At 40.5% G+C, this 12701-nt stretch overlaps 1 protein-coding gene across 2 annotated transcripts in view; it reads left to right on the plus strand.

Moving 5' to 3' along the window:
• Window positions 1-364: 364 nt before the first annotated feature.
• The window catches only part of MON2 (MON2 regulator of endosome-to-Golgi trafficking), a 74011-nt gene continuing 61674 nt past the window's right edge, over window positions 365-12701 (plus strand). For both annotated transcript variants that reach the window (XM_026700290.2, XM_026700310.2), the window contains exon 1: window positions 365-726. In XM_026700290.2, coding sequence (XP_026556075.1) covers window positions 616-726 — 111 coding nt within the window. In that variant the 5' untranslated portion in view covers window positions 365-615. The remainder of the gene's footprint in view (window positions 727-12701) is intronic.

A 12701-nucleotide genomic window follows, 5' to 3' on the forward strand; every position in this document is an offset into this window, starting at 1 on the left:
TAGATCGGGGTGTCCAACCTTGGCAACTTTAAGACTTGTGGACTTCAACTCCCAGAATTCCTCAGCCAGCTGGCTGAGGAATTCTGGGAGTTGAAGTCCACAAGTCTTAAAGTTGCCAAGGTTGGACACCCCTGCTGTAGATGAAGAAAATACTGGGTATTTCATTTGTGCCGGGACTGAGTCTTGTCGCCAATTAAGCCCCGAAAGGGACACTCTGCCTGCCGCGGAATCAAAAATCACGGTATTCCCACAGAGGCTTCCCACGCGACTCCGAGGGCCGCTTGGAGAACCCTCTCCGAGTCGTCCAGTCGCCGCCCAGCCCTCCCGCTCCGCCTCTTCCCCCCGAGGCCCCGCGTGCGGAAGCGGGGCTGACGTGCGCAACGCTTGGCATTGTGGGAACTGAAGTGGACGTGGACGCGGCCGGACCGGCCCCTACGGGGGCGGGGTGGGGGTGAGGAGAAGGAGGACTCCCTTCCTGAGGCAACAATACTTTCCTTCTGGATTTATTGATTCGGGGACGCCCCTCGAAAGACGGGTGAGGCTGGCTCGGCCGGCTGGTCATTGTGGGCCTTCTCTCTTTGCCCCCGCTACTGTGCTGATCCCCCCGGCCAAACCATGGCCGGCACCAGCAGTCCTGAGGCCGTGAAGAAACTGCTGGAAAATATGCAGGGCGACTTACGGGCCTTGAGCCTGGAGTGCCGCAAAAAATTCCCTCCCGTCAAAGAGGTGAGCGGGACTTGGCGTGGGGATGTCTCTACGGTATTAGGCTTTCTTTTGGTACGTGTGTAAAATTGTGTTGGCTTCTCTTTCTCTTTTGTCCTGGAGCGATTATCTCGAAGTCGTTGGGTATGATAGTGTCGTCCTTTTCTCCCTGTAAACTGAAAACAGTTGGATTAAGACGCGTGGATCTCTTCGCCACAGTTGTCCGATAGTATCGCTTCCTTTACATTGCCCGCACGGTCTGTCCGTTGCGTGCCTTATTCAGATTAATTTATCTCCTGTCTCTCATGTACTGAATGTAGGATATTGTTCTGTCTCCTGCATGTTGTTTTTTCGATACTTATTTCCACTCAAAGTAGTCTCTCAATATACAATGCATTGTACCTAATTTGGCTCTCTTTATAGGGTAATTTTCAGTTCAAATTCTTGTTTGAAGATGACCTGACAGTTGGAGTGTTGTCATAATCAAAGGAGACTTCTGTTTATATATACTCGTGCTATTACTATTTTTTCCGTATACAGGTAGTTCTCAAGTTACAACCACAATTGAGCCCAAAATTTATGTTGCTAAGTGAAACATTTGTTAAGAGAGCTTTGCCCATTTTACAACCTTTCTTGCCACAGTTGTTAAGTGAATCATTGCAGTTGTTAAGTTAGTATCGCAGTTGTTAAGTTAATCCCCCATTGAGTTTGCTTGTCAGAAGGTTGCAAAAGCTGTTCACATGACCCCGGGACACTGCAACTGTCAAAAATATGAATCATGTTGTAGTGGTCGTAAGTGTGGAAAATGGTCATAAGTCACCTTTTTTCACTGCTGTTGTAACTTTGGAATGGTCACTAAATGAACTCTTGTAAATCGAGGACTACCTGTATAGATAAATAGGTGTTTGTTGTACTCATCACTATATACCATAATATTAACTCTCCCACTTGGCCATCAGAAGTAGGGTAATCTTACACAGATAGATTTGCAAACTTGGATGAGATTTCAGATTTGTAAGATGTAATATCCACAATATCCACAATAATTACTGGTAAGTTTGTATATGTCATTTACATATCATTCTCTTCCATACCTGAAATCTTAAGACATAGTTGTCATTGATCAATTAGGGATGGAATGGTATCAACATGTAATTAACAATATTTTTAATACTGCCAGTACTGCCATTGTCAGAATTTTAATTTATTTAGGATGCAGTCCTAGTCTTGTTGCACCATTCCAGCAGCTATATTACCCAGATTCCCTTTTCTAGCTTCAAAGAGAAAAAGAGCTTAAATCTAGAGACAGAATATGAATGCTTTATGTGAAATCATACATAGAGTACAATAAATAAAGATTGCTAGATGAATAGCAGCTATGTCTGAATCAGCCCCATCTGGCAATTGTTATTTATACCTTGGTTGCATCATGCTTAAACTATTATGATATCCTCTGTTGAGGCCTATCCTTTAAGAATATCTAAAAGGTTCAATTGCCAGAGGACAGCAGTTACGTTGTCGAATTGTATAGTATTGTGATTTTAAATGTCTCCATATTTACAGATCCTAAACACTGAAGTTAAAACTTTACAGCCTAAAGTTTAGGTAATTAAAGAGCTTCTTTTTTCATTAAGTTTCCATCAACGAAGTCCCACCTTTGGCAAGTATTAGCTCTAATGTATTGTAGCATTACCTGTTCTGACCCCAACCTTGTTCCAAGGAAACAAACACCAAACAGAGGTAAAAGCAAAATCTTTTAATGCTTTTCTGCAAATTCTGTTCATTCACAGTTAAAAGGCTATGAAACTATTGTCTCTAATAAGAACGAGCCTTGCCAAGGTTGTTCAAGGCTGCCAAGAACATTAGATTAAATTGCCAAGAACTATTCAAAACAAAAAGTCTCCAAACACAAACTAGATAGTCCGAATGTCCACAAGGCTTGAAGTGCAAGAACTTCTTTGCTTCCTGCAAAGAATCCCGGTCACTCAGGCTGGCTTTTATCCCTTAAAGGAAGGGCCATTATCTTGCAGCCTTATTCCCAAGTCGCCTATGCTGCTGCAGCTGCTCTTTCCTTCAAGCAGCCATGTGCGCGCGCGACCTGGGCACAGGCTCCTCGGGGTCTTCTGCATCACTGCTGCCAGCCTCCACAATCTCTGAAGGCTGCACTCCTCTTTCTGATGGTCCTGGCCCCATCCCTGCATCACATGCAGGCCCCTCATCTGAGTCTTCGTTCTCCGAGAGCTCAGCTGTCCGCACCTGCTGCCGGCGACACAACATTACTAGGCAAAAGAAGTGTACATTTGTTGTAAGAGTCCTCTAAACAAGATTTAAAACAACCCTTGGTTCCTCAATTTCCATCCTGGAATCACAAAAATGTGTGAGGTATAGTCTGCTCCAGGGGTGTCAAACTCAAGGCCCATGAGCTGGATCCGACCTGCGGGGTGCTTAGATCTGGCCCGCAGGGTTGACCTGGAAACAGCGAAGGACCAACTCGGGGTTCCTCTGCCAGCAAAAATAGAGCTTGGAAGGGCCACACATCCATCCCCTGAGCTCCGTTTTCACTGGCAGAGGGTTTCAGGAGGCCATTGCAGCCGAAAACAAAGCTTGGGAACTCGTTTTTGCTGGAAGAGCACTTGGGCTGCCACAGGCACCCCTGACACAAGTGATGTCAAGATGGTCCTCCCCGGTCCCCACAAGATCAAGCACAACTCTGATGCGGCCCTCAATGAAATCAAATTTCACACCCCTCATCTATGCAGACTGATATTTTATCATTCAGTAATATTAGCCAAGGAAATTACTACGTTATATGATAAAGAATTCCCTACTAATTATTTCTGCCAATTCTACCCAATCTGGCAGGAAGAGCCTGCTTTGGATACCTTTGGCAAGGAAGTGTTGGCGGGTGGTTCTCAGAAGGAGAACCTTTTCTGCCATGGCAACTGTCCTATTGAATATCATCACTCCTGAGATTAGATTGCCTTGTTATTGTTAGACTTCTGTAAAATCTTGAAAACTTTCTCTTGTGCCTAAGCCTGAGAATAGTTCACATAAATAATGTTTGGCTGCTATGTGTTTTATTTTTATTTTACAATTGTGTATTCTATATTTTACTCACCTGGAGTCACATAAAAGTGAAATGGGAGGAGATATAAATTAAATTAAATAAACAACTAAATAAATTGTATTTTTGCACATGACTTGCTAAGGCAAATAGACACATTTCAGCAAGAAGCAATAACTATTATTTATTTCAATAGTAAAGCCTTTGAGCAATATAAGAATAGCAAAAATGTATTTATCTGACTGAAGACCTGAGATTTTTTCTAAAGCATATTTGCACACTGACACTTTCTACATTAGATAATCTGCAAAGATAAACATGCAAATAAGATATTGGTTTTTTTAAGTTGACAGCGCAACTGTGAAGCCACTCTATAAGGAGATGTAATAGAGTGCACATTTTTATATTCAACAATTTGCTTAAAGCACTATGGGCATGTCCATGGATTTTTTAACTGTTAAACCTGCAATAAAATACTTTTCTGTCAAGCAGACATTTTTTTTAATTTCCTCAGTTTCTGAACACTTGCTCAACAATATCAACTCACTCTCAGACTCCTTACTTCAGCTAGTTGCACCCAGTGCCAACAGGAATGGAATCCATGCCTGCCTAATGAAACCTCTGGATTTCCATGGTTTGAGGCATTGTTTCATTGTCACACTCAAAGCAGTATGGAATTAGTCTTGTTGGTTTTGTATAACAACTGTATACATAAAGGATTATCAAATCTTTTACTGTTTTCCATCTAACTCTTCTCAATTCTCAGCATTTCTCAAAAACATTATTTTTACTTTGTTCACAACCACATACATGATATAGATATATCATTGGGAATACATATATATTCTCTACATTTGTGTGACAATCATCTTGGGAAAAATATTCAGAGATGTTTGTAAAGGAATAACCATCTTCTTCAAATTGTGATTGGCATCTTTGAAAGGATACTAAATTTGCATACTTCCTTTTCTGATCACTTTTGGAAATTGCTTGTAAGCTGCTTTTCAACTATTAAGAATCTTTGGGTTAATAAGCTTTACAGCACTGCATGAATTTCCTTCAATCCTTAGCGAAATAACTTTTAACTACAAGTTTAAGAATTTTTTTTAAATGCAATAAATAGCAAAATTTATAAATAATTAAAATTTTGATTTTAGAAAGTAATAAGTGGACTAAAGGTCCAGATAAATTTGAAGTAAGATTTTGGAATTAATTATAAAGAATCCTTCCTATGGGAAAATGCTTTTGTTTTGATTTTTTTTAAATAAAAAATAATTTTTTAAAAATTGGATGTCAGCTGTCCAACTAGGGAACCCAAAACAAGGAAACACTCAGGAAATTTGAATTCCCAAAAGTAAAACTTTATTGGATATACCATGTTGGTACTGAAAAACAAATCCAGCTCTGGTTTTCCCATGCAATTGCTTGCCTAGTTAAACAATAGCTTCCTCTTCTCCCCACCCCTGACTGATCACATTGTCCAATTATCAGATGTTCTTTTGTTATGGGAACAGTACTTCTCTTTCTCAAGCACCTGCAGTGGTGACCTTGATGGTTTCCATGCTGTCACACCTCTGCATATCTGCACACATTCTCAGCATTCTATTTCCCCCTTCCCCTCCCCGCAGTTCATTGGCAAGTTGAAAAGCATTAGAGTTTGAAAGAAGCAAAGCAATTAAGTCTTGACCTTGAATACTACAGGGAACTAAATTTTATAATCAAAGGAAACATTTAAACTCGACTTACAATTGCAGAATGAGGCAAGAAATTCTAACGGGCATATTGAAGAATATTTTTGAACATGGACCCAGAAGTTGATTTTAATAGTATCTGCTTCTATGGCTAGACTATCTCCAAAGTATGTTACAGAACAGCAAAAGTTCTATCTGATAAGATTGAAAGTGAGTTGAAAGTGGATTTACAAATGACAGACTAATAGAATGACATAGAAAAAATTGTAACACTGAACCATGTTTTAATCATTAAAAAATTTAATAAAGTAAGAGAATGAGTTGGATAAATTAACTATATTGGAGTTACAAATTTACAAAAGAAGCTTATTATAGTTTTGAAGAATCTTGTGAGAAAGAACAAAGAAAATGAAAAGAAATAAAGTCCTATGACATTATTTGAATGCATTAAAGATTAATATTGTTAAAAAGAAAAAATATATAAATTGGATTATTTGGTCAAAATTAAAATAGATATTATCTCTACTAATGGATTTTGCTAACATCAGGCCTGAAATGGCAATGTTTTATGGATTTGTTTACAGATAAGATAAGGAAAAAGAAGTCAATTACCAGTATTGTATTTTAAGTGAAAGTGATAAGTTATTAAATTGTTTACTTGTTGTGAGGAATGTAGGCATTTTTATGTTTTACTTTTTTTTCTTTTTTCTTCACTTTCTCCTTTTATTCTATCTTTTTCAGTTTGTTTGGTTTTTACTGTTATAATCTTTACTAAAGTTAATATTAAAAATATGGACAGCTCATTCAATAGTTCATTTTACAAATCATCTTAAAATAAGTTTTCTTAAATTTTTCAGGTGTTTCTTGAAAAGGACTACATCTATTTTCTTTGTCCTCCTTTTCCTACAGAAACATTAATTTTCTGGAAATAACTTCATTTAGAAGTTATTCCAATCTGATCTGTTGTTTCCTTTTAAAGATGAATGTTCAGGGGAGAGGAAAAGATGGGTCTCAAGGGAATTTGCTGAGAGTTTTTTGTGAACTGCCAGCAAAAGTTAATTTAAGGACAATTTTTATTATTTATATAATAGTAATAGCAAATGGACTATCTCCATAGTTAGACCACTTAGTACAATTTCATTTCATTTCAATGCCACTCAGCTCCAGTTCAACTCTGTGCAGCTCACACTATAAATTCTACAGTTTTCTTTTATATGCAAAGTACCTCTGAGAAAATATTCAGAAATATCTATTGATTTTGCCACTGGGTGATTATGCTTAATGAATTGGGATTGTTAAAGATCCAAATTCTCCACTGAGTTGACAGGAGAATCCAGAGTGGGTAGTCTCATGTCATGTGCTCTACAGAATGAGTTGAATTCTGAGGGCACGCCTCCCTGGTAACTGTCCCCATTCTTCAACTAAGTCTCAGTTCTTTAGAGACTTTTCTTACTCCCTGGATTCTTCCATTCGATTTATTTACAAGAGGAGGACAAAACATCATCGGAACAAGTGACAGAAGACCCCTGGAAGCTTTCCGCACTTGCAGAAGGGGACTGGAGTCCCTGATTGATCATTAGATCAAACTCCCATTAAAAATAGCTGTGGCAGCAGTGCTTCTGCTTAAGACTGCCATGTGACTAGCAAATCAGCTGTTGAGCACTCCAGCGCTTGTTGCAATTGTTTCCAGTTGGCAGTTCTCTGAAGGCTAGAGGAGAGGACTGCCTTTGGAGCTGCAGATTGCCTTTGGAGCTGTAAGACTGCCTTTGCAGCAATTAGTATGCAACCTCTGGCTTGCTGGAAGAAGCCCAAATCGATACTGCATCTGCGGAAGGGGCTTTCTAAAACAGAAAGGGAAAGCAATTTGCAAGTGTCTGCCCTGTTGCTGAACCAGTCTTGGAATAAACTGTGAGTTACAGGGAATTTGGGATCGGAATGGAAGTTGGAGGGTCTGATGGTGAGGGAACTTCCTCCCAGAAGAAAGCCCCTTTATCACCTTTGCCACAGGCCAAAACTAGGAAGAGGCCAGCTGGATCCAGGTCCGCTAGGTCAGAGACTGCAGCTGAGCTTAAGGCCAGAGCCCTTGCTTCCAAAAAGCCATCTAGGGCTGAAGAGAAGCAAGCTAAGGGAAGGAATAAAGCATTAGATAAAGAGTTTGAGAAAGCTAGGAAGGACTTAGAGCATCAGAAGCAGTCAACAGAGGCCAAAGTGGCTGCTGACACCGCTGCCCGTCATTTTTCTGAGGACAGGCCTCAGCCAGAGAAGATTGCAGGGCCCAGTAACCTACGGGTACAAGCCTGGTCTCCAGGGGGCTCTAGTGAGCAATATATTCATCAGGACCTTCCTTTGCCTTCTTACTTCCCACCTTCTACAAGTGCTATGATAGCTACTGGAGAAAGAGAAGAACTTACTGTAAGGTCTGTACCGGAGGCTGCCTTCATTCCTATAGTGAAGGAAAGCCTCAAATTCCAAAAATGCCATCTTACTTCAGAGCTTTGATCTCACAGGCTATTAGGCAGGAGATGGCAGCAGAGTTTCAGCAGTGGCAGTGGTTGCCCACATCAATGGCTGAGCAGGATTTGCAATCAGAGCAAAGGCTCTACACTGGTGAGGAGCAACTCTACAGGTCTCATTCTCCTCAACCTTCATTCAGAAGCCAGTCCTCTGCCTCAGAGGGAGAGCTATGTGATGAAGGTGAATCATCTAGCACCCTGGCCGCCAAAGGCTTATTCCACCCCAGCCTATTTAAACCTCTACTCTTCAAGGCTAAGAGCATGGCTCACCTCAGAAAGCAGCCAGTAGTCCAGGACACCCCTTGAGACGAGTCAGATCCGAGGACTTCATTTTTACAGAGAAGACCACAGAGGCTGATGCCATACTGTGCCCAAGATGTTTCTTCAAAGTAGACTCTGAACTACTGGATGCAACTCAGGTCTGTCAGTGGATGCGCTGGTAGCAGCCTTGATCTCGTCATCCGTATTACCATCTGATGCAGAGGATGCGCTTAAAGCTGAGGAAAGGAAGGAAGAGATGTCTCTTCACAGAACACATCAGGCTGATGCCCGGCCATGGCAGCTTCTTTCTTCACTTGGGCCTCATTGCATTGGCTCAAGCAGCTGCAGGGAAGAATCCCTGGGAAATACCTTTGAGTCCACCAGGAGCATAATAAGATTATTGCAGTAACCAAATTTACGGCAGACGCCATGCTGAATGGCACCAAGTTTTTTTCGAGGGCCATTGCCTCTTTGGTCATGGCCCGTCGAATGTTGTGGCTCCGTCATTGGAATATGGACAACAAGAATAAGTGGAAGTTAGCTTCCACCATCTTCAAGGGGGAGAAGCTATTTGGGGAATCTCTGGATCCATTTTTAGTGGAAACCAGAGACAAGTGGAAGATTCTTCCATCTCAGGGCAGGCGAGAAGACTACTGTCCTTTGCCCTATTTTAGGGGACCCTCCTAAAGGCAGGGGGAGGCTGGGGCAAGCTTTCCCCAACAGCAACAGGCAGATTGGGGCCAGCATTTGGGTCCAGAGGCAGACAGCAATCACAGGGAAAGTGGCCCTTTCGTGGCAACAATAGATCCTTCAGACGTTCCAAGTGACATCAAGCTGGATCCCCCCATAGGGGGCCATCTTGGTCTATTCACATATCATTGGGAGCAGACCACGACAGATGCCTGGATCAGGGAGACAATAGGAGCAGGGCTGTCCTTCGAGTTTCTCTCTTCAGTCCCAAAAGATTTTATCTGCTGCCCCATTTCCAAACATCCAGCAAAGAGAGGCCTCATGGAATCGGCAATCCAGCATTTGCTGGACATTTGGGCCATCCAACCAGTGCCAGTGCACCAGAGGGGGCAGGGATTCTATTCAAAGTTGTTCATTAACTCAAAGGCCTCCAGGGGATGGAGAGCGATTCTAAATCTCAAGGGCCTCAACAGGAATCTGGTCTACAGAAGATTCAAATTTATTCTCTCCATTCCATTCTAGAAGGGATTCAGTATGGAGACTTCGTGGTGTTTTTTTTTAATAAAATTTTATTTCAGTTTTCCACATTTCATACAAAAATGACCATAATTACACATTCATATTTCATATTCAATTTCATATCTTACCAATATTTTACATATTTTCTATTATTATATTTTTTCAAATACTTTCCTCCTATTTGAACCACAAATAACTCATATCTTCAAAATCATTATACTATTGTACTTTTATCTGTCAGATTTGCAATTTCATCACATATTCTTGTTTCATCATTCCACAAATTCTAATTTCATTCAAACATTTCAAAAGATTTCCCCCCCACCCACAATTACTTATTTGAGTATGTCACCCCTGTAGCTTACATATTCTTTAATTACCTCCCCTTTAACTTTTATTACCTGTAAAGTTAATAATAATAATCTCCTAACAACTACATAGCATATATACCTTTTAGGTTAGGGTTAGATTTCGCATAGTACTTTCCCTTTTCAGTTTCATAAAAAATATTTATAACTTCGATAAGAAAAATTAATCTATTCAATTCATCCTAGACACTGATATTAATCACATTACAACCACCTCATAATTCATTTCAATTGTATTCTATGTATACATTAAACATATTTTATAAACTTATCATAATTTCCCTTTTCTCACATTTATTCCATTTATCTCTGTATATAGTTTAAAAGAAAAAAAAAATGAACATTCCAATAGCAAAAAATATCAGTTCCCACCTTTCTTTTTAATATCCTATATTCCCTATTTTCTAAGTAGTTTATAACTTATGATATATTTATCTTATATCTCATCACTTTGCAGAATCCCCTTTCTTATTCCTGATTAACCATTATCTCTATGTCTTTTGAATAAACAATTTCTTTTAATTTCTGTAAAATTTCTATATTTCTTTGTTTCCTGATCCTGTTTTTTATTGCTTCTTTTCCCCTTCATTTTCCCCTTTCTTTTCACACTCCAGTTTTCGTCCCCCTCCCTCTTTTAAGCTCACTTCCACAATTTACTTTTCTGCTGTTTCTTTTTACTATTTTTAGTTTTATAAGTGTTCCCCTTTTTAGTTACCTCCTTGAATCTCAAATTTTTAATTCCCACTGTTTTCCCCCCTTGCTTTAAAATTTGTTGTTGCAAATGTTCATTAAAGATGGCCTCTTCTTTGATCAACTACTCCTCTTTTGGCACTCCTTTCTGTTCTTTGTATTCTAGAATCACCATTTCTAAAAATTATAAAGGAAAGCCTAACGATTCATCTCTTTCTGGTAGTGTTTCTTTCATATTTCCAAGTTCCATTTTTAGTTCCAAAAGAGATTCTGCCATTTTTTACGTTTCTGTCCAGTAGTTTAATTCAATTAATATAGGTAAAGTTTATTTCCAACGATCAGCTTTAAATAACTTCTCTTCAGGTTTTTTAGATTCATCAGATAATCCAGTGTCAGATTTATACCAAAGTCACCAGTCAGTCCCAAAATAGTTTCTTCTTACTTCTTTCTTTATTTCAGTGTTCAAAGTTCTACTTTCACTTTCCAGGGTCTTTGTTTTATTGTATCAAGATTTCATTTACTTGTATCAAGTCAAATTCTTTAAAAAAAAAAGGTTCTTTTAAAAAGGATTGTAATTAAGTTCTTTGGCTGTCAAGTTTTCTGTTATGTCAAAACTTCACCCTTTTGCTTTTTTTTCTATTTGGCTTTTTAAACTTCAAAATTCCAATAGAGCCAAATATACAATTAATATTTTTTTGTTTTTCCCTTGACACCTTTAAATCCAATTTTAACTAAGCCTGCTTGGTGTCAAAAATATATTTATCCAATTTAAATGAATATCTTCTTCCAGCTTCTTCCTTTCATGGTTCAAAACCACTCTCAGCTGTGAAAGACATTTTTTTTCTTTCCTCTCTTTCTAGCTTTAGTTCCTTTCTTAAAAATTCTTTAAGGGTTAATTCCAGGGTACCTTTTATTTTAAAATTGCACCCAATTCTCCTGGTTTCTATTCCATCCTCTTCTTCTCTGCTCCTGCACCATCTTTTCCGGGTCAGCTCACCTCTTCAGGGTGCCACCGCTACAGCTGTCTTCAGAGGGTAGTATTGCCAAGCCAAGGAGGGGAGATGCAGCTCCCCTCGACACAGCTGGCAGTCTCCCCTTTCTTCGCCACCTCAATGGGGTGGCTCCAACCCCAAATTGAGTTGATCGGGGCCCTCCAATGGGAGAGCACAAACCGAAACCATGGACGATTGTGGATTTCAGTTCATCAGCAAGGGAGTCCAGCTGGAAGACCAGGATGGAGACTTCTTGACCTCTGTAGATCTGATGGAGTCTTACCTCCCTGTGCCTGTTCATCTAAATCACTTACAGTTCCTGCGGTTTTGCTCTGCTAGCCGGCATTTTCAGTACATGGCCCCCCCGTTTGGCCTGTCATCAGCTCCTCGAACATTTATCAAAATTGTGGCAGCATACCTCAGAACCCTTCTCATCAGGATCCAGTGCTACTTTGACAATATCTTGATCGAGTTCTCCTCGCGCCTACAAGTGGAAGACGATCTGCATATGACAATTGGGATCATCAGGGAGCATGGCTTCTCAATAAACATGGACAAGTGGCATTTTGTCCCCACAACAAGTGGCTCATATACTTGGGGTCAATCAAAGACACCTTAAGCAGACATGTTTTTCTCTCCCAGGAGTGACAGGACAGCATCAAGCCCTTGACTGGCTAGATTCTGTCAACCAGAGGGGCTCCTCTCACATTGCTGTCTCAGCTCCTGGGCAAAATGATCTCTTGCATTGCCATAGTTCCCTGGACACGATTTCATGCTCAGACCCTACAGTGATTTCTGCTTCCCTATCAAAAGGTGGGCTGGGGCAATTCAGCAGTGAGGGTTTGAGTGCCACTAAGGGTACTTTGCTCCCTCCTGGGCCATCGTTCAGGGTTGTTGCTTCAAGGAATCTCAAAGACTGACCATCACAACTGATGCCAGCCTGTTCAGTTGGGGAGCCCACCTGGGATCACAGGTCACCCAGGGTAGTGGACGCAAGAGGAGCAGCATCACAGTATCAGCTGGCTGGAGCTCAGGACAGCTCGGTTGGGCCTCAAAGGATTCCAGCAGGAGGTTTCGGGACAGCATGTTCTACTCCTCACAGACAATGTGGCCACCAAGGCTCACATCAATTGGCAGGGGATACCAGGTCCAGGTCCGTAATGCAGGAAGTGACCCTACTGTGCCTTTGGGCAGAGACATCTCCTATTGAT

Source organism: Pseudonaja textilis, chromosome 5, assembly GCF_049901715.1.
Source record: "Pseudonaja textilis isolate UNSWEBS1 chromosome 5, rPseTex1.2, whole genome shotgun sequence".
Lineage (NCBI taxonomy): Eukaryota > Metazoa > Chordata > Lepidosauria > Squamata > Elapidae > Pseudonaja > Pseudonaja textilis.